This window comes from Budorcas taxicolor, chromosome 7 (assembly GCF_023091745.1).
Source record: "Budorcas taxicolor isolate Tak-1 chromosome 7, Takin1.1, whole genome shotgun sequence".
Classification (NCBI taxonomy): Eukaryota; Metazoa; Chordata; class Mammalia; order Artiodactyla; family Bovidae; genus Budorcas; species Budorcas taxicolor.
Window position 1 is genome coordinate 11,060,602 of NC_068916.1, and position 21,902 is coordinate 11,082,503.

The 21,902-nt window shown below is 37.4% G+C and overlaps 1 protein-coding gene across 1 annotated transcript; it reads left to right on the forward strand.

The window, feature by feature from the left end:
* The first annotated feature begins 11,588 nt into the window (after positions 1 to 11,588).
* On the forward strand, positions 11,589 to 12,623 carry LOC128050256 (putative olfactory receptor 7A2). The gene has a single exon (XM_052642423.1). The coding sequence runs from the start codon at positions 11,619 to 11,621 to the stop codon at positions 12,621 to 12,623; it is 1,005 nt and encodes a 334-aa protein (XP_052498383.1). The 5' UTR covers positions 11,589 to 11,618.
* The last annotated feature ends 9,279 nt before the right edge of the window (positions 12,624 to 21,902 follow it).

Sequence of the window (21,902 nt, forward strand, 5' to 3'; positions counted from 1 at the left end):
CCTTGCTTATTTAACTTCTTTGCAGAGTACATCATGAGAAATGCTGGACTGGAAGAAACACAAGCTGGAATCAAGATTGCTAGGAGAAATATCAATAACCTCAGATATGCAGATGACACCACCCTTATGGCGGAAAGTGAAGAGGAGCTAAAAAGCCTCTTGATGAAAGTGAAAGAGGAAAGTGAAAAAGTTGGCTTAAAGTTCAACATTCAGAAAACAAAGATCATGGCATCCGGTCCCATCACTTCATGGGAAATAGATGGGGAAACAGTAGAAACAGTGTCAGACTTTATTTTTGGGGCTCCAAAATCACTGCAGATGGTGACTGCAGCCAGGAAATTAAAAGACGCTTACTCCCTGGAAGAAAGTTATGACCAACCTAGATAGCATATTCAAAAGCAGAGACATTACTTTGCCAACTAAGGTCCATCTAGTCAAGGGTATGGTTTTTCCTGTGGTCATGTATGGATGTGAGAGTTGAACTGTGAAGAAGGGTGAGTGTAGAAGAATTGATGCTTTTGAACTGTGGTGTTGAGAAGACTCTTGAGAGTCCCTTGGACTGCAAGGAGATCCAACCAGTCCATTCTGAAGGAGATCAACCCTGGGATTTCTTTGGAGGGAATGATGCTAAAGCTGAAACTCCAGTGCTTTGGCCACCTCATGCGAAAAGTTGACTCATTGGAAAAGACTTTGATGCTGAGAGGGATTGGGGGCAGGAGGAGAAGGGACGACAGAGGATGAGATGGCTGGATGGCATCACTGACTCGATGGACGTGAGTCTGAGTGAACTCCGGGAGTTGGTGATGGACAGGAAGGCCTGACGTGCTCCGATTCATGGGGTCACAAAGAGTCGGACATGACTGAGCGACTGAACTGAACTGAACTGAACTGAATGTGGGTTTTCAACATAAAATGCTCTTATTAAAGTAACTAATGAATGAGTTGAGAATGTTAAACTCAATTTTTGCCAACAAATTTTATTGAATGAACATCTATATTAGGTTTCTGTTGCTGTTGTAAAATATCCCCAAACTATTGGTTACAATAAACAAATATATGCTGTTACAGTTCTGGATATCAGAAGTGTAAAATGAATGAGTCTCATTGGATCAATATCAAATGTTAGAAGGTGGTTCATGTTGGCAGCATAGGAAGATCAGACACTGACCTCGATCCACAGACACACCAAATGTGCCGTTACATATGGATCCATATCTTCTGAAATTGTCTGGTTCTGAACCAGTACCATACTGTTTTGTTTACTGTAGCTTTGCAATATATGTTGATATTAGAGACTGTGGCAACTCCAGCTTATTCTTTCTCAAGATTGCTTTGGCCATTTTCAGTCTATTGTTTTTATCCATATGACTTGTAGAATTATTTTTCCTAGTTCTGTAAATAAGAAAGTGCCTTTGTTATTTTGATAGGGATTCCATATAGTCTGGAGATTGCTTTGGGTGGTATGGTCATTTTAACAATATTAATTATTTCATTGTATATCTTTCTGCTTTTTATGTCATCTTCAGTTTCTTTCATGAAAGTTTAACAATTTTAAATTTCAAGTTTTTCCCCCTTTATTAAATTACTCTTCAGTTATTTATTCTTTGATGTGACAGTAAATTATATTTTCCCATCTTTCTTATAGTTCATTATTGACAAATAGAAACTTAACAGATTTCTGTATATTAATTTTGTACTATGCAACTTTACTGAAAACATGTGTTATTACTGGTGATGTCTTTAGGATTTTCTATATACAGCATCAGGCTTCCATGGTGGCTCAGTGGTAAAGAATCTGCCTGCCAATCCAGGAGACATGAGTTTGATTCCTGGGTCAGGAAGATCCTAAGGAGAAGGAAATGGAAACCCACGCAGCATTCATACCTGGGAAATCCTGTGGATAGAGCAGCCTAGTGAGCTACAGTCCATGAGGCTGCAAAACAGTCAGACATGACTTAGTGACTGAACATGTACACATATATAGCATCATGTCAATTGCAAACAGTAATAGTTCTTCCTTTCCAGTTGGATTATTTTCATATCTCTTTCTTATTTGATTGCTCTGCTTAGGGCTTCTAATATTATGTTGAATAAAATTGTCAAAATTGGGTATCTTTGCCTTGTTCCCGATTTTAGGAGAAATATTGTTAATTTTTCACCAGTGCACATAATATTGGCTATTGTTTTGTCATAAATGGCCTTTTTTATGTTGAGGTATTTTCCTTTATACCCACTTTGTTGAGAGTTTTTATTATAAATACATATTGAGTTTTGTCAAACGGTTTTTTGGTATCTATTCAGATGATACTACAAATTTTATTCTTCACATGTTAATTAGAAGTACCACACTGATCCTTGCATCCCTGGGGTAAATCTCAATTGTTCTTGGTGTGTGACTCTTTTAATGTATCGATAAACTTGGTTTGTTAATATTTTGTTGAGCACTTTTGCATCTATATTCATTGGTGGAATCAACCTGTCATTATCTTTGTTGTGGTGTGCCTGGCTTGTTGGACAATGAAGTTATAACAGCCTCTGGAGTGAGTGAATACAATATTCATTCAAAATAACATGCAAACATGAATTTTCATTCAGAATAGCTAAAACTACCTACACCTGAGTTGCATAGGCCCACAGTCTGGCTACTCAGAGTGGACCACAATCTGAATATCTGGGCCCTCCAGGACCTGATGAATCAGAATCTGTATTACAACTCAACCATAGGTGATACCTATGCACACTGAAGTTCAGGAAATGATGGTTTAGAAGAGGTTTTTTTCACCTTCTCATGATGACAGTTAAAATGGGATAATTATTTGTATTGAGAATTGCAGGTGTTTAGCAGCATTCCTTCAGACACTGACAAATATTCCCAGGGGCAAAATGATCTTGGGCTGATCAGTCTACAGTTTGATAGCTAGATGCATCTTGGCAGAATTCTGATTAAGGTCCTTTCTATACTCAGTTTGAACCTTTAGGCATATCATTAAATCCCTTTAAATGTATTTCTGCCATGTGGAATTGTGCTCATAGTAATACTACCTCATAATATAAAGTTTTCTAAAAGGTAATTTGGACAATGCCTAAGAGATACCAACCTCAGGTGAATAGTATTGAAATATCTACACATAACATCTACAATTAACAAAATATTTTATAGTGAGGGGCTAAGTATCAGCTCTTAGCTTGTGATGAAATTTGAAATCCCTAATTCTTGGACAAGTGCTTTAGGAAGCCAGAGATTGTGGTGCCCCAAATGGCATTTCAGTTCTCCCTTTTGCTGAAGAGAGGAATAACAATTTTCTGAGGACAACAAGGCTGTGTGCTGACTATAAAGCAACCTTTTAGGGATCAAATGTACCTATTCCTGACAAGTTCCTTAATGTCAGACTTTGGAGAAAATATTAATTCAGGGTTGGGATAATGTGATTGAGTTAGATCTCTAAATTGAGGACAAGTGTAATAAAAGACTGGATTCACTTGACTTCTAACCTGATCTCTAGGGAACAGAGAGCCATTAGGAGAAATTGCCTTTCTGTTTATTCCAGAGGCCCAGAGAGAAATCATGTACTTAGCGACTGGAATAATGGGAAGGAAATGTGCCTAATGAGCAGGTATAGAGAGCTATTAATATCTTCCCTGTTGCAGTCCTTTAGTGTTTGTATCCCTAAGCTGGACAGGACATGACAGGTGCTTTGGAGTCATAAGTCTGGATCAGGAATCAATGTTTTACCAGTACTCTCTGCTGTCTTGTCTGGTGACAGAGCTTCAGTTATCACCATCAACAATTCAAAGAGTAATTCAGATTTCAACCAGAGAACTCCCTCTCTGAGATCCCATCTAGGTAAGTCTGAGAACCCAGCAGATACTCCAGGAAAGATTCAGAGAAAATGGAACCTGAGAACTTTTATCTTAAATCACCTGAGAACCTAATCAGTCCAGCCCAGAAATGAAAGCTCACTGTGTTTGTATTCTTGATTAACTAGTGAAGTATAATTGATTTATTTACTATGTTAATATGGATATGTCTGTTTGAATCTGCAGTGCAAGCTGACAAGGAAGTGATAGGAATGGAGGTTCAGTATGATGACATTGTAAAATAAGTGAGATAAAAATATGGTTCCAGTAAAATTAAAAAATACGTGAGATTTGCTCTTCAGAGGAGTAGGAAAGTATAGTATTATATGTGGAGGACTATGCAGCAAATAAAGAATATTTTTCACATTTATTTTTTAATATAAATTTATTTATTTTAATTGGAGGTTAATTACTTCACAATATTGTATTGGTTTTGCCATACATCAACATGAATCTGCCAGAGGTATACACGTGTTCCCCATCCTGAACCCCCTCCCCTCCTCCCACCTGGTACCATCCCTCTGGGTCGTCTCAGTGCACCAGCCCCAAGCAACCAGTATCATGCATCGAACCTGGACTTGCGATTCGTTTCATATATGATATTATACATGTTTCAATGCCATTCTCCCAAATCATCCCAAATTGCAGTATATTTGAACATGTTCTGCATTCATTAAGACAGTGCAGGTCAAAGGAGGTAGACAATACCTTCCAACAGCAGTTTTGTTGTTGTTCGGTTGCTAAGTCATGTCCAGCTCTTTGCGACCCATTAACTACAGCGTGCCAGGCTTCCCTGTCCTCCACTATCTCTCAGAGTTTGCTCAAACTCAAGTCCATTCAGTTGGTGACGCTATAAAACTGTCTCATCCTCTGTCGCCCCTTCTCCTCCTGCCCTTAATCTTTCGCAGGACTAGGGTCTTCCCAAGTGGCTCAGACAGTAAAGAATCTGTCTGCAATGCTGAAGACTTGGGTTCAATCCCTGGGTCAGGAAGATTCCTGGAGAAGGAAGTGTCAACCTACTCCAGTATTCTTGTCTGGAGAATTCCATGGACAGAGAAGCTTGGGGGGCTACAGTCTATGGTGGCAAAGAGTCAGACATGACTGAGCAAGTGTCAGGTTTACATTCTCTATTGCAAATTGATTGTGAAAATTATTAACACAGTTTATATATAAGGGTCTACATGGCTCAGTGGTAAAGAACCTACCTGCCAATGCAGGAGATTCAGGAGACTCAGTTTTGATCCCTGGCTTGGGAAGATCCTCTGGAGGAGGAAATGGCAAACCATTACAGTATTCTTGCCTGGAATATCTCATAGACTAGAGGATCCTGGAGGGTTATAGTCCATAAGGTAGCAAAGAGTCAGACACAACTGAGCACCCATGCTTGCAAGTTTTTTAATATTTTTTTCATGTTTTCAGAAAAAAGTGATTTTTTTCCGCTGTTTATTGTTTGACATAAATTATTTTATATGTAAAGGGTTCAAGATGGGGAACACGTGTATACCTGTGGCAGATTCATGTTGATGTATGGCAAAACCAATGCAATATTCTAAAGTAATTAACCTCCAATTAAAATAAATAAATTTATATTTTAAAAAAATTAGATATATGTGGGGAGTGTGTGAAAATGTACACATTTTGTATGATCAGTTTGATTAGTTAATCATGTCACACCCTTACATATAATTACATTTTACATGGAGAAAAATGTTCTGCATCCCTGATAATAATTGCAGATTTTCATATGCATGGTTCTTATTTCACATCTGTGCTTCCTCAATGGTAGCTTTTTTGCCTTTTGTACTTAGATTTGTTTTTAAGAATAATAATCAGCTTCTCCCCTCTTGCTGAAGATATTTTTGGCATTCAATTGGCTACTGCCTTTTTTCATAAGCATATTGGAATCTATTTATGTTTTTATTGATAGAAATTTTAACTTAATATAGTTTCTTTTTCTACTTTTCAAAAATTGTATCTTCATATTTCTTACATAATCTTTAATTAAGAGACCCACGTGGATGTGATCAAATTTTTACTTTATATGTCTTATTTCATAATCAGTCTTAGATTTTTATTAAATAGCATTGAATACAATTGTTTGAATCCACTAGTTTTCACATGTTTCCACTAGTTTCCACTAGTTTTTATTTTCCCTACCATATTTTTTTATTTTGTGAGTTCTCATTTCTTTAATTATTTTTTATATAAATGCACATATTTTGTAAACACAAAAGTGAACAAAATATAAAGTCTCTGTTCCTTTGGACCTTAAATCATAATGGGAAAAGCCTGTTACATAATATAAATGCATGGATATGATATACTCTCCTCAGAGATAAATCATGTTAAAAGATGAACTTTATAGCCTATGTAGTATTTTATGGAGTATGGTGTGGAGAAGCCTCTGCATGTTAAGACTAGGAACAGAACCAGGTCTAGAGTATGCCCATCAGATGTGTCAAAAATGACCAAAGCCAACGCTAAATAATAGCACAGAAAGGAATAATACCACAAAGAAAAATGAGAGAAGGGCCAGCACATCCACAGCTGCATGACTTTTTAAAAAACTTCTGTCAGATAAACAAAGATGGGTATAAAATCTCAGTAAGACCAGGGTCATGAGGTCGATTCCATGGCGAAGCAAGTGGAGCGACAAAGGTTCAGTCAGTCTTTGGTCCCTCGAGACTGAGGTGACGTCAGCACCCACACTGTTGCCTGTTCTATCTGCAACCTGGCTCCTCTGTTGGGCTCTTCATTTATGTTGCTTTCCCCTCATTATTAGAACAGCTCTTCTTAAACTTTTCTTACATTTAATGCATTGGATTCTAGATGTTTTTGACTATGTATCAAATCCATGCCTTTATTTTGTGATCCTGCATGCTTGCTCACAAAAACTTTAAAAAGTGAACATATACACATACACGCATATTCACGCAGAACAGGACAAAGAGAACCATGAAGCAGTTCTGCAGGGATTATGAATGATACTCCTCAAGTACCTGATTGTGTGTTATTTAGTCTGCAACACTAATGGGTTTCAATCTTAGAATATGGGAAACATTTTTCTGGCATATCCTACCCTCTTACATTAGTTCATTTGGCTCTCTGAATATGTGGGGTCCACATCTGTGGATTCACCCAACAATAGATTAGAAATATTTCAGGAAATCCCAGACCATTCAAAAAAAGCAAGATATGAATTTGAAACTCACCAATGTTCTTAATTATATGTACCACATTTCTTCATCCATTCTTCCATTGATGGATATTTAGATGACTTCCATGACTTGACTATTTTAGACAATGCTACAATAAAAATTGGGATGTATGTGTCTTTTGAATTATGGCTTTCTCTGGATATATCCCCAGTAGTGGGATTGCTGGATATTGCATGCATACATATTCAGTCACTTCAGTCTTGTCCAACTCTTTGTGACTCTATGGACTGTAGCCTGCAAGTCTCCTCTGTCCATGGGATTCTCCAGGGAAGAATACTGGAGTGGGTTGCCATGTGCTCCTCCAGGGGATCTTCCCAACCCAGGAATCCAATGAGTATCTCATTCATCTCCTGCATTGCAGGCAGATTGTTTACTGCTAAGCCACCAAGGAAGCACCTTGCTGGGTCATATGGTAGTTCTTTTTTTTTTTTTTTTAAGGAGCTTCCTTACTGCTCTCATAGTGACTGTATCGACTTACGTTCCCACCAACAGTGCAAGAAGGTTCCCTTTTCTTCACATCCTCTCCAGCATTTATTGTTTGTAGATTTTTTGATGATGTTCATTCTGACAGGCATGAAGTGATAACTTATCAATTTTGAGTGTTCTGTGGTGACAGAAATGGGAAGGAAATCCAAAAAGGAAAAAATATATATGTATAAATACAATTGATTCACTTTGAAGCACATTAGAAACTAACACAACATTGTAAGGAAAATATACCAATAAAAATTAATTAAAAAGATAAAAATCTCAAAATGCATCTAAACTATAGACTCTATTCTGTACATTACATCCCAATGACAATTTATATAACTGGAAGTTTGCTTATTTTTACTTCTTTTACCCATTTTACTCATCTTTCTCTGGCAACCACCAATTTTTCTCTTTTCTATGAGCTCATTTTTTGGTAGGGTTAGGGTTTTTTGTTGTTGTTATTTTAGAAATTGTCATGGTCTGTATGTGGGTTGGAAAAGAATTTCTAGACATGAGGCAGAATGAGAGGAGAATAAAGTTTATTAGAGTGGGAGATGCTGTTAGAACAGTGGGCCAGCTCAAGGGAGAGCTGATGTTGAACAGGGGTACTTAGTCCATTTTTATACCAAGAATACAATGAGCAGGATAGGGGTCTTACGGGTCATTTGCTGGTTGGATGAGGTAGGGGAAGAGTAAGGCAAATGCCTTCTCCCTATGGGTAGGAGGGGAGACAGGTTATACTGCTCAGGAGGACCTGAAATTCTTTAATAGTTACAACATGGGGGAGGGATGGACAATAAGAGTCTGTTTTTTCCTGTTCCTGCATTCCAAGGCCCTCCTTTTTTTCTTCTGTTCTTTTGTCCTTGGGACATCACAGAATCCACACATGAGATTATATAGTATTAGTATTTTTCTTAGTCCATTTAACATAAAACTGTCAAGGTCCATCCATGCTATCAGAAATAGCAATATTTCATTACTTTTTATGGCTAAATTAAAAAGACATAGCTTATTTTTTCATTTATTCATTGATGGGAATTGTATTGAATCTATAGGTTTCTTTGGGTAGTATGGGCATCTGAACGACAGTAATTCTTGTGGGAGAAGGTGAGAGTGGGATGAGTTGAGAGAATAGCATTGAAACATGTATATTACCATATGTGAAATAGATCATCAGTCCAAGTTCGGTGCATGAAACAGGGCACTCAAAGCCGGTGCACTGGAACAATGCTGAGGGGTGGGATGGGGAGGGAGGCTGGAGAGGAGTTCAGGATGGAGGACACATGAACACCCATGGCTGATTCATGTCAATGTATTGCAAAAACCACCACAATATTGTAAAATAATTAGCCTCCAATTAAAATTAATTAATTTAAAAAACAATATTAATTCTCTCAGTTATGAGTAGGGTATATCTTTCCATATATTTGTGTCTTCTTCAGTTTCTTTCACCAATGTCTTATACTGTTCAGTGTACAGGTCTTACACCTGCGTGATTATTCCTAGGTATATTATTCTTTTTGATGCAGTTGGAAAATGTGCTATTTCCTAATTTATATTTTTGATAGTTCATGATTAATGTAGAGAAATGCAACAGATTTGCAACTGATATTCATAGCAGCATTGTTCACAAAAGCCAAGACATGGAAATGACCTAAGGTTCAATGGATGGATGAATGGATAAAGAGGTTATGGTGAATGTACACAATGAAATAACACTTAGCCATAAGAAATGACACACAGAGGAAATCCTCTGGCTTATGGCAGCATGAATGAAACATGGAGGCATTATACTAACTGAAAGATGTAAAACAAACCAAAAAAAATCAAATACTATATGATCTCACTTATATGTTGAATTTTAAATAAACAAAAACAACAGAAAACTTATAGAAAAATCAGACTTGTATCTATCAGAAGCAGAGTATTGAGGCTTAAGAAAATAGAAAAAAAAGTTATCAAGAGACAAAAACTTCCAGATATAAGTACTAGATGTAGATGCAATGTAAAAAATGATGAGTATAGCTAATGTTGGGCTTCACTGATGGGTCAGTGGTAAAGAATCCACCTGCCAATGTTGGAGACGTGGGTTTGCTCCCTGGGTCAGGAAGATCCCCTGGAGGAGGAAATGGCAACCCACTCCAGTATTCTTGCCAGGTAAATCCCATGGACAGAGGAGTTTGGCCGGCTATTGTCCATGGGGTCACAAAAGAGTTGGACACGACTTAGCAACTAAACAACAACCTAACTAACATTCTGTACAATACATAAGAAAATTGTTAAGAGAGTAAATATAAGAATTCTAATCACTAGGAGGGGCTTACCTCATGGCTCAGATGGTAAAGAATCTGCCTGCCAGTGCAGGAGACCCCAGTTCCTTCCTGAGGTGAGAAATTTTTTATTTCTTTTTTATTTTATTTGTTAGTTTATTTTTAATGTATCTATATGAGAAGATGGATGTTAGCTTAACCCACTGTGGTAATCATTTCAAAATATATGCAAATTATTCCAATATATATCCTATATTCCAAGAACTTACACAGTGGTGTATATCAATTATTTTTTAAATGAAACTGGAAAATAAACAGCTGACTTTTGTCTTGCTCCTGTTCAAAGAAGAGAAGCTTTTCTTCACTGAATATAATGTTAGCTCTGTGCTTGTGATATATGGCCTTTATTATGTTGAGCTCTGTTCCTGCTTTATCCAATTGTTGAGAGGGTTTTTTTTTTAGCTTTTTTTTTAAATATAAATTTATTTATTTTAATTGGAGGTTAATTACTTTACAATATTGTATTGGTTTTGCCATACATCAGCATGAATCCGCCACAGGTGTACATGTGTTCATGCTGTACTTTGTCAAGAGGTTTTTTTGCATCTGTTGAAAAGATTATACAAGTTTTATCCTTTATTTTGTTAATGTATTATATCACATTGATTGATCACAGACATTGAACCATTCTTGCATGCCTGGAATAAGTTCACTTAATCAGGATACATGATCCTTTTTATGCATTATTTAGTTTTGCTAGTGTTTTGTTGAGAATGTTTGCACTGGGGATATTGGTCTGTAATTTTCTTTGCTTGTAGAGTCCTTGTCTGATTTTGGTATAAGGGTAATGCTGCCTTTATAGAATGAGTTTTGAAGACTCTCTCCCCCTTCTAGTTTTCAAATACTTTCTGAAGATTGATATTAATTCCTTTTTGAATGTGTGGTAGAATTCACCAGTGAAGGCATCTCATCCTAGATATCTGTTTGTTGGGAGGTTATTTATTATTGATTCAACCTCCTTACTAGTGATTTACTTCTTCACATTTTCTGTTTTTTAATTATTTAGTCTTGGGAGGTTGTATTTTTCTAGAAAATTTTCCATTTTTTTCTAGATTATCCAACTTGACATATGATTGCTCACAAAAGTCTCTCATCATCCTTTACATTTCTCTAGTATCAGTTGTAAAATCTCCTCTTTCATTTCTGAATTTATCTGAGTTCTGGACATTCCCTCTGCCAGGCACACACTTCCACACACAGTCTTTCATTTTCGTCCTCTCACATGAAGTCACTGCTCACACGTCACCTTGTTTTCAGGTCTTGCCTAAATACCCATGACAAAGTGAATGCACTATTCACTGTCTCCTTTATAGCTGCTTTAGATTTCTTTATACCACTTGTTGCCATCTGTAAGTATTGTATAATGTTATTAATGGCTTACATATTTTTCTCCATCATTGAACTGTAGGCACTTTTGCTTTTCAGGACCTTTGAAGAAATTGCCTAGATAGTAACTATTAATGAATCATGGTCAGACCTCAATTTACATTCCTGAAATCATGAATAATTGTTCATTAAAACTATAGAATACATGACTTCTTGGGGGGAAGTTGATTGGAACAAAAATTTCAAGTCACAGGTGGCACAGGGAAAACACTAAATCAGACCTGCACACAGAATATTGAAATTAGTTTCTTGATGACCAAGTGTAAGGACAATTTTAATTATATATTTCATTCAAGCTTGTGTGAATATTTGTAATATCATCTTTTTCTTTCCTAGTAGTTACTTCAAACACATGGGACCAGGCAATGATACACAAATTTCAGAATTTATTCTCCTGGGATTGTCAAAGGAACCAGATCTACAGCCCCTCATATTTGGACTTTTCCTCTCCATGTACCTGATCACTGTGTTTGGAAACCTGCTCATCATCCTGGCCGTCAGCTCAGACCCCCACCTCCACACCCCCATGTACTTCTTCCTCTCCAACCTGTCCTTTGTAGACATCTGTTTCATCTCTACCACTGTCCCAAAGATGTTATGGAACCTCCAGACCCAGAGCAAAGTTATAACCTATGAAGGCTGCATCACACAAATTTATTTTTTCCTACTGTCTGCAGTGTTGGACATCTTCCTCCTGACAGTGATGGCCTATGACCGCTTTGTGGCCATCTGTCACCCACTGCACTACACAATCATCATGAATCCCTGGCTCTGTGGACTACTGGTCCTGGCGTCTTGGATCATGTGTATTCTGAATTCCTTGTTACAAAGCTTAATGGTTTTGCGGCTTTCCTTTTGCACGAATGTGGAAATCCCCCACTTTTTTTGTGACCTCAGTCAGATGACCCAACTTGCCTGTTCTGACAACTTTCTTAATTACATGGTGATTTATTTTACAGCTGTCCTTCTAGGTAGTGGTGCCCTGATTGGTATCCTTTACTCTTACTCAAAGATTGTTTCCTCCATACGTAGAGCCACATCAACTCAAGGGAAGTATAAAGCATTTTCCACCTGTGCATCTCACCTCTCAGTTGTCTCCTTATTTTTTTCTACAAGCCTTGGGGTGTACTTTAGCTCTGCTGCTACCCAGAGCTCACACTCAAGTGCAATAGCCTCAGTGATGTACACTGTGGTCACACCCATGCTGAATCCCTTCATCTACAGTCTGAGAAATAAAGACATAAAGGGGGCTCTGGAAAGACTCTTTGTGATGGTGAGTCCAAAAAGGCAAATAATTCTGGGCCTGGAGAAATGCCCATCATTGTGGGGCTCAATGCCTCAGAGTCAGCTGTTGTGATTCTTTAATCAGACTGTGGAAGTGAAAGTTGCTCTTTTATTTATTTCCTGAATTTTTATTTTTTCTACTATCTGGTACAATGGAATTACCTCATTTATTAATGAAGATATGCGATGGCCTTCTTCTCTTTTTCTCCTCAAGTTTCCTTACTTTTTTCTCAAACTTTGATATGAAACAGTTGAAAAATCTTATGTATTGCAAGGAACTGCCTTAATTTACCAAGAATCAGTTCAGTTCAATCTCTTTGGGACCCCATGGACTGCAGCACACCAGGCTTCCCTGGCCATCACCAACTCCCAGACTTTGCTCAAATTCATGTTCATTGAGTCGGTAACGCCATCCAACCATCTCATTCTCTTTTGCCCCTTCTCCTCCTGCCTTCGGTCTTTCCCAGGAACAGAGTCTTTTCCAATGAATCAGTTCTTTGCATCAGCTGGCCAAAGAATTGGAATTTCAGCTTCAGCATCAGTCTTTCCAATGAGTATTCAGTTCTGATTTCTATTAGGATTGGCTGAGTTGATCTCCTTTCAGTCCAAGTGACCCTCAAGAGTCTTCTCCACACCAGAATCCAAAAGCATCAATTCTTCAGTGCTCAGCTTTCCTTATGGTCCAACTCTCACATCTATACATAACTAGTAGAAAACCACAGATCTGATTAGACAGGCCTTTGTCAGCAAAGTACTGTCTCAGCTTTTTAATATGCTGTCTGGGTTGGTCATACCTTTTCTTCCAAGGAGCAAGCATCTTTTAATTTCACTGCTGCAGTCACCATTTGCAGTGATTTTGGAGCTTTCCAAAATAAAGTCTCTCACTGTTTCATTGTTTCCCCATCTATTTGCCATGAAGTGATTGGACTGGATATCATGATCTTAGTTTTTTGAATGTTGAGTTTTAAGACGGATTTTTCACTCCCTTCTTTCATTTTCATCAAGAGGCTCTTTAGCTTCTCTTCACTTTATAAGGGTGGTGTCATCTGCATATCTGAGGTTATTGTTATTTCTCCCAGCAATTGTGATTCCAGCTTGTGCTTCATCCAGCCGGCATTTTGCATGATGTACTTTGTATATAAGTTAAATAAGCAGGTGACAATATAAAGCCATTATGTACTATTTTCCCAGTTTAGAACCAGTCTGTTGTTCCATGTCCAGTTCTAATTGTTGCTTCCTGACCTGCATGCAGACTTCTCAGGAAGCAGGTAAGGTCATCTGGTATTCCCATAATGTTTGTCGCAGCACTATTTATAATAGCCAGGACATGGAAGCAACCTAGATGTCCATCAGCAGATGAATGGAGAAGAAAGCTGTGGTACATATACACAATGGAGTATTACTCAGCCATTAAAAAGAATACATTTGAATCAGTTCTAATGAGGTGGATGAAACTCGAGCCAATTATACAGAGTGAAGTAAGCCAGAAAGAAAAACACCAATACAGTATACTAACACATATATATGGAATTTAGAAAGATGGTAACGATAATCCTGTATGCAAGACAGCAAAAGAGACACAGATGTATAGAACAGTCTTTTGGACTCTGTGGGAGAGGGAGAGGGTGGGATGATTTGGGAGAATGGCATTGAAACATGTATAATATTATATAAGAAACTAATCACCAGTCTAGGTTTGATGCAGGATACAGGAAGCTTGGGGCTGGTGCACTGGGATGACCCAGAGAGATGGTATGGGGAGGGAGGTGGGAAGGGGGTTCAGGATTGGGAACACGTGTACACCCGTGGTGGATTCATGTTGATGTATGGCAAAACCAATACAATATTGTAAAGTAAATAAAATAAAATAAAATCTGAAAAAAAAAAAAAACTACATCCAAATGTTACAATAGAATTAAAAAAATTTTTTTCCACAGTTTGTTGTGATCCACACAGTCAAAGGCTCTGGTGTAGTCAATAAAGCAGAAGGAAATGTTTTTCTGGAACTCTCTTGCTTTTTCAATGATCCAGCAGATGTTGGCAATTTGATCTCTGGTTCCTCTGGCTTTTCTCAATCCAGCTTGAACATCTGGAATTTCACAGTTCACATACTGTTGAAGCCTGGCGTGGAGAATTTTGAGTATTACTTTGCTAGCATGTGAGATGAGCACAATTGTGTGGTTTGAGCATTCTTTGGCGTTGCCTTTCTTTAGGACTTGAGTGAAAACTGAGCTTTCCCAGTCCCATGGCCACTGTTGAGTTTTCTAAATTTGCTGGCATATTGAGTGCAGCACTTTCACAGCATCATCTTTTAGGATTTGAAACAGCTCACCTGGAATTCCATCACCTCCAGTAGCTTTGTTAAGGCCCATTTGACTTCACATTCCAGGATGTCTGGCTCTAGGTGAGTGATCATACCATCATGGTTATCTGGGTCATTAGGATTTTTTTTGTATAGTTCTTCTGTGTATTCTTGCCACCTCTTCTTAATATCTTCTGCTTCTTTTAGGTCCGTACTGTTTCTGTCCTTTATTAAGAACCATTTCTTCTCAAACGACGAATGTCACCCTAGTTTACTGTGTCACTTGTTTTACTGAAAGAATCATCCATTGGAAAAAACTAAATTTGGAAGCTAAGCCATGTTTATAATATTATAGAAGAGGAAAAACCCGAGTACAGTTTTTCACTTCTATGTCCATCATCCCTTTTTATATTGTTCCTGAGTTGGTGTTCTTGATGGTGTAGACCTTTATATAAGTATGCGTTTTATAACAGTCCATTGGGTTTTATTCTCCTAATTAGGATTTTGTTCTCTTGTGCACATTGGCTACCAAAGTCACTGGCAAAACTGATTATCACATGCATATCTGCCCTTATAGTCTACACAGAAGCAGTGAGTGAAATGAAAGTTACTCAGTCCTGTCTGATTCTTTGCCATCTCGTGGACTATACAGTCCATGGGATTTTCCTGGCCAGAATACTGGAGTAGGTAGCCTTTCCCTTCTCCAGAGGATCTTCCCAAACCAGGAATCAAACCCAGGTATCCCACATTGCAGGCAGATTCTTTACCACTTAAGTCACAAGGAATTGACTTAGTATGACCTTCAAGTCAGAGATGATATTGACTATAATAATGTAAACTTTATACTTTATAATATTATGCATGGCATTCATTTTCAGTCTGTACATATACCCATTAAAGTAACGAATACCTCCTTACCCATAGGTAGAGACAGTAAGGAATAGAGGTATTAGCATAATATATAGGTGGTGCTAGTGGTAAAGAACCTGCCTGCCAATGCAGGAGACAGAAGAGACCTGGGTTTGATCCCTGGATCAGGAAGATCCCCTGGAGGAGGGCATGGCAACCCACTCCAGTATTCTTTTTTTTTTTTCTTTTTTAAATATAAATTTATTTATTTTAATTGGAGGTTAATTACTTTACAATATTGTATTGGTTTTGCCATACATCAACATGAATCCGCCACAGGTATACACATGTTCCCAGTATTCTTGACTCCAGAATCCCCATGGACAGAGGAGCCTGGTGGCAAAAATCCATAGGGTTGCAAAAAATCAGACACGACTGAAGTGACTTAGCACACATGCACAGATAGGAAGCATAGTCTACTGAGAAGGGAGTATGCAAGAATTTCATAGACTAATAAACAGGCAGTTCCTCTCCTAGACTATATGCTGAGAATCAGATAGAGACATTCACAACATCCAGCAATACACATTTTTGAATGAAATTTACACAGTGCAAATGAAAATAAATGTTTCAGGGTCTATATTTCAGATTCAGTTATAATTTTCTGTCTAGATAATTAATTAAAGATTAAAATATGTTTTAAATGAGTCTGGCTAAAGACTTGTCAATTTTGTTTATCTTCTTAAGAGCAAGCTTTTAGTTTTATTAATCTTCACTATTGTTTGTTTCATTTCTTTTTCATTTTATTCCTGCTTAGATATAAAATGGAACGCATTTGAGTCAGTTCTGATGAGGCGGATGAACCTAGAACCTATTATACAGAATGAAGTGAGTCAGAAAGACAAAGATAAATATCATATTCTAACTGAGTATAGAATATATGGAATATAGAAAAATGGTACTGAAGAATTTATTTACAAGGCAGCAATGGAGAAACAGACATAGAGAATAGACTTATAGACATGGGGAGAGGGGAGAAGAGGGTGAGATGTATGGAAAGAGTAACATGAAACTTACACTATCATATGTAAAATAGATAGCCAACGAGAATTTGCTGTATAGCTCAGGAAACTCAAACAGGGGCTCTGTATCAACCTAGGTGGGTGGAATGGGGAGGGAGATGGGAGGGCGGTTCAAAAGGGAGGGGATATATGTATATGTATGGCTGATTCATGTTGAGGTCTGACAACAACAAAATTCTGTAAAGCAAGTATCCTTAAATAAAAAAATAAATTTAAAAATATGCTTTTAAATTATAAAAGAAAAACTTTTAAGTAGTGTGGAATATTGGTTTCATTGCAAAGGGTAATTTATTCATTAAGGTGAAAGACTGATGAAACTGTTTTTTATTTTCTTATTGAATTATCTTACTATTCCTGCTTGAAAACTTGCAGCAATGCCTACAACTATGATTTTTCCCATTGTTCTAAATAAAAAATCTCATTCATTCTAAATATTTCCATAAAAGGAGCAGTGAGCAAGTGATAGCATCCACTGTATATCTCCCATATGATGCGATAGAATTTCCTCAATTTTCGTGATCAAAACTGATTTATGAAAGAACTTGAATTTCTGCCTACTCATAAGGTTCAGAGTCAACAGTTTTTGTGTACAAATCTGTATGTGCTTGCAAGTTCTCCTTGGAACATCAAAGAAGTAACTTTTTAACACAGTTCTGTGAGCAGTCAGGATAGCCAAGTGGTCTAAGACACCAGACTCAAGCTAATACATTTCTGTGAAAAAAAAAAGAAAGAAAGAAACTTGAGTAACAAAGTAATCAGAAATGCTGTCCCCATATGTCAGAATATGATCAAACAGGGAAAATAATCAAAGAAAGAGTGAATTATGTATATGTATAATTGACTCACCTTGTTGTACACCCAAAGCTAACACAACCTTGTAAATCATCTATACCTCAATATTTTTTGAAAGAAGCAGTAGATTATTATTGCCCACATCATTCACTTTGATTATTGCAATATTAGTGGGTTACATTATCAACCACCCTAAAATGAAATGTAAAACATAATGTGTGTGCATGTGTGCTAGGTCACTTCAGTCGTGTCCAATCTGTGAGACCTCATAGACTGTAGCCTACCAGGCTCTTCTGTTCATGGAATTCTCCAGGCAAAAATACTGAAGTGGCTTGCCCCACTCCAGGGGAATCTTCCCAACCCAGGGATTGAATCCATGTCTCTTATGTCTCCTACTTGGCAGCTGGGTTCTTTACCACTAGTGCCACCTGGGAAGCCCAAAACATAATGTATTTCTTTTCAGAGAGATGGTATGGTTTGGAATTGTTCCAAGCTGTTAGGTTCCTCATGATTCCAGATCCTGGCATCAACAACATCTGGGAGTTTGTTACAAATGCAGAATCTCTGAGCCACCCTAGTTCTCCCAAGTTAGAATCTCTATTTAAAGAAGATCCCCTAGTGATTCATATACACTTTGAAATTGGGGAAGTTCTGGCCAAAAACACCATGAAGCCAAAATCAGAGCATCCATGATTTTATAGGAAAGAAACACATCTCTTTCCCAAGTTGAAGAGAGGAACAATAATTTTCTAGAGACACTGAGAGGCATTCCCTGTCACAAGGCAGTACTTTGGAGGTCCATGGGACCTAGACAACACAGGTTATCAGTCTCAGATTTGGTGAAAATATTAACTCAAGTGTGGAAGAAGGTATAAGCAGATGAGACCTTTGGAAGGCAGAAGAGTTCATGGAAATGGAGAAATAAAGACTGAATTCACCTGACTGGACTCTAATCTGGTCTTTAGGATACAAAGACTCAATAGGAATCATTTTTCTTTGTATTCAGACAGGGAAATATGAGCTTAGAAGTTGAGGTAACAGTAAAAATAGTGCCTAAGGAACAGTCTAGGGAGCTGTAACTATCTCCTCTATGTCCCTCAGTGTGTGCATCCCAGGTGCCGGACATGACTCGGATGGTGCCTTTGGAATCCTTACCATAGCTCAGGAACCAAAGTTGTACTCTTTCCTTCTGGCCTAATCTGGGAGCAGAGCTTCTGTCTCCATCATCAACCCTCCAGGGAGTAATTCAGACTTCCACACAGAAAATTTCCTCTTAGAGCCAGGTAAGTCTGAGAGTTCAGTACATGAAGAAAAGTTCAGAGGAAAATGAACCTGAGAACTTTTACCTAAGGTCATTGAGAGTCAGAACACCCTAGCCCAGAATCAAGAGACTGTCACGTTTCTATGATAGGCTGACTAATTAGTCTATAATTAATTTATTTAATATGTTGAAAAGAGAAGTGTCTTTTGACCTCAGAAATACAAGGATCATTCAGCTAATTGATGGGAAAGGAAATTCAGATTAATGAGAATGAAGAAAGAAAAAGAGGCATAAAGTAGTTCCACTAAAATTAGAACATAGCTGAGTAGATTTACAGTTAAGAGACCTAGTAAGCTAGAATATTAGATTTGGAGGCTTATGCAGAGAACTGAAGCCATTGTTTTAATGTTTAAGATGGGTTGAATTTGAGCAAATTTGTGTGTTTTTTAGACTCATGTTTTGATTGGGTTATTGTTTTATGATATTGAGTTACACAGCTATTTGTAAATTTTAGAGATGAACGCTTTGTTGGTTGCATCTTTACCAAATATTTTCATGTTTGTGTATGTATCACATGCACACATTTTCATGTTTGAGAATGTTTATTAGAAACCCTCAGACTAAGGGAGGTGGATATTAGCTTGCAACATCAATTCCCAAGACAAAGAATTCACAGATACCCGCATGTTGGATATTCATATGAAAAACAAATTGTACTTAATAAGAAAAAGGGTTAAGCTAACAGGCTTTACTTTACAACTATTTCATTATCTAGAGGTGGGGAAGCAACAGTGACTTTTCAAGCAGAGAAGAAGCAAAAATCAGCCACATCTCATGAACAGTGATAACCATTAATCTATTAACAGAAAGGAACTATTCTAAGATCTTTACACACATTGAATAAATCTGTCAAGCACCTCTGGACAGTGGATACTACTCCGCTTACTACTTAGAATATTAGCATTTACAGTGTTTCAGTTGGCTCCCCATGTGAAACAACTATGAATAATATGCGGTAGATTTAAGATTCAAAACTTAGTTTTCTGATGCCCAAAGTTTTGCATGCAATAATTTTTTTCAGATATCTCACCTTTTCAACTTTAAAAAATATTCCATCACTGCTGTACCTTGTATATTTTCTGTTATAAACTGTAAGTTTATTTCCTAATACCTTTTATCTAATGGAATGTTTAATCAGTAAAAGCCGTAACATAAGATATTCCCTGGGGGGAAAAAAAATGTATGTGTTTTTCCCCCTCTTGATTAGGTATTCTGGGATTGAAGAGGATATAACTAGGGTTGGAATGTTGCCAGAACAACAACAACAAAAAGATTTCTCATCACAATCTTCCAGAAACCACCTGAGCATTCTACATCCTTTTACCCACTGATGTGTAGGTCTCCCCTCTCACTCCCTCTTTTTGAATTGCTTTTTTTTTTTTAATTTTCTTAAATACCAGATATGAAATGGGTGTATAAATATCGATCTCCTTGTTTACATGTCCTTGAGAGACTTATCAACTGGAATTTGTATATTATTTCTGCATTCTTTTTATAATGAGGTGATATCAGTTTATAACATTACATAAGCTTTAGGTATACAAGATATTTTGACTTCCACTACAACATGTTCACCATCAAAATGTTAGCTTCCAACCATCACAACATAGCTGTCCCTCTTTACTCATTTTTCCCCAACCTCTTTTCTCCCCTTCGACAACTACTCTGTTTTCTGTATCTGTTTGTTTTTATTGGAATTGTTCATGTATTTATTTTTTAATCAATTTATTTATTTTAATGTATTTTTTTATTTTTTATATAACAGGCATGAATGAAATCATATGATGTTTGTCTTTTTCCATTTGACATTTCCTTCCATTATTCCCTCAAGATCCAGATGGACATTTGTCACAAGTGGCAAGGTCTCTTCTTTAATTATGGCTCAGTACTTCTCCACTGTAGACCCACACCACATTTTCTTTGTCCATTCACTTATCAATAGACACTTAGGCTACTTCTATACCTTGGCTATTATAAATAATGCCACAATAAACACTAGTATGCAAATTAGTGCTTCAAGTCAGTGCTTTGTGCCTTTTTTTTTTTTTTAAAGATGCCTAAATACCCAGAAGGGAATTGCTGGATTACCCTGGAGAACAGAACGGCTACCTACTCCAGTATTCTTGCCTGGAGAATTTCATGGATAGAGAAACTTGGTGGGCTACAGTCCATGGATTCGCAGAGTCGGACACACCTGAGTGCCTAACACTTTCACTCCACTTTTCATGGTAATTTTAAGGCTTCCTTGGTGGGTCAGCTTGTAAAGAACCCACCTGCCAGTGCAGGGGATGGAAGAGACATGGCTTCGATCCCTGGGTCAGGAAGAGGCCCTGGAGAAAGAAATGGGAACCCTCTCCAGTACTCTAGCCTGGAAATTTCCATGGATAGAGGAACCTAGTGGGCTACAGTCCATGGTTTTGCAGATGCTGGCATGACTGAGCACATGCGCACAACATGGTAGTTTTCTTTTTAAAATTTGAGGAACCACCACACTGTTTTCCACAGTGGCTCTAATAATTTACATTCCCATCAGCAGTGAATGAGGGTTACATTTTTTTCCCAACTGCTTCCAACATTTGTCATTTCTTGTCTTTGGGATAATAGCCATTCTTTTTTTATTGGAATATAGTTGATTTACTTTCTAGCATGTGAGATGAGAGCAATTGTGTGGTAGTTTGAGCATTCTTTGGCATTGCCTTTCTTTGGGATTGGAATGAAAACTGATCTTTTCCAGTCCTGTGGCCGCTGCTGAGTTTTCCAAATTAGCTGGCATATTGAGTGCAGCACTTACACAGCATTATCTTTTAGAATTAAAAAAAATTTTTTTTAATTATTTTTTTTATTTTTATTATTTTTTTCACTTTTATTTTTTTTTAATTTTAAAATTTTTAATTCTTACATGTGTTCCCAAACATGAACCCCCCTCCCACCTCCCTCCCCATAACATCTCTGTGGGTCATCCCCATAAAAGAAATAGCTCAACTGGAATTCCATCACCTCCACTAG

Excerpts from the sequence above, each read along its gene's own strand:
- LOC128050256 (XM_052642423.1), top strand. The coding sequence starts at position 11,619 with ATGGGACCAGGCAATGATACACAAATTTCAGAATTTATTCTCCTGGGA.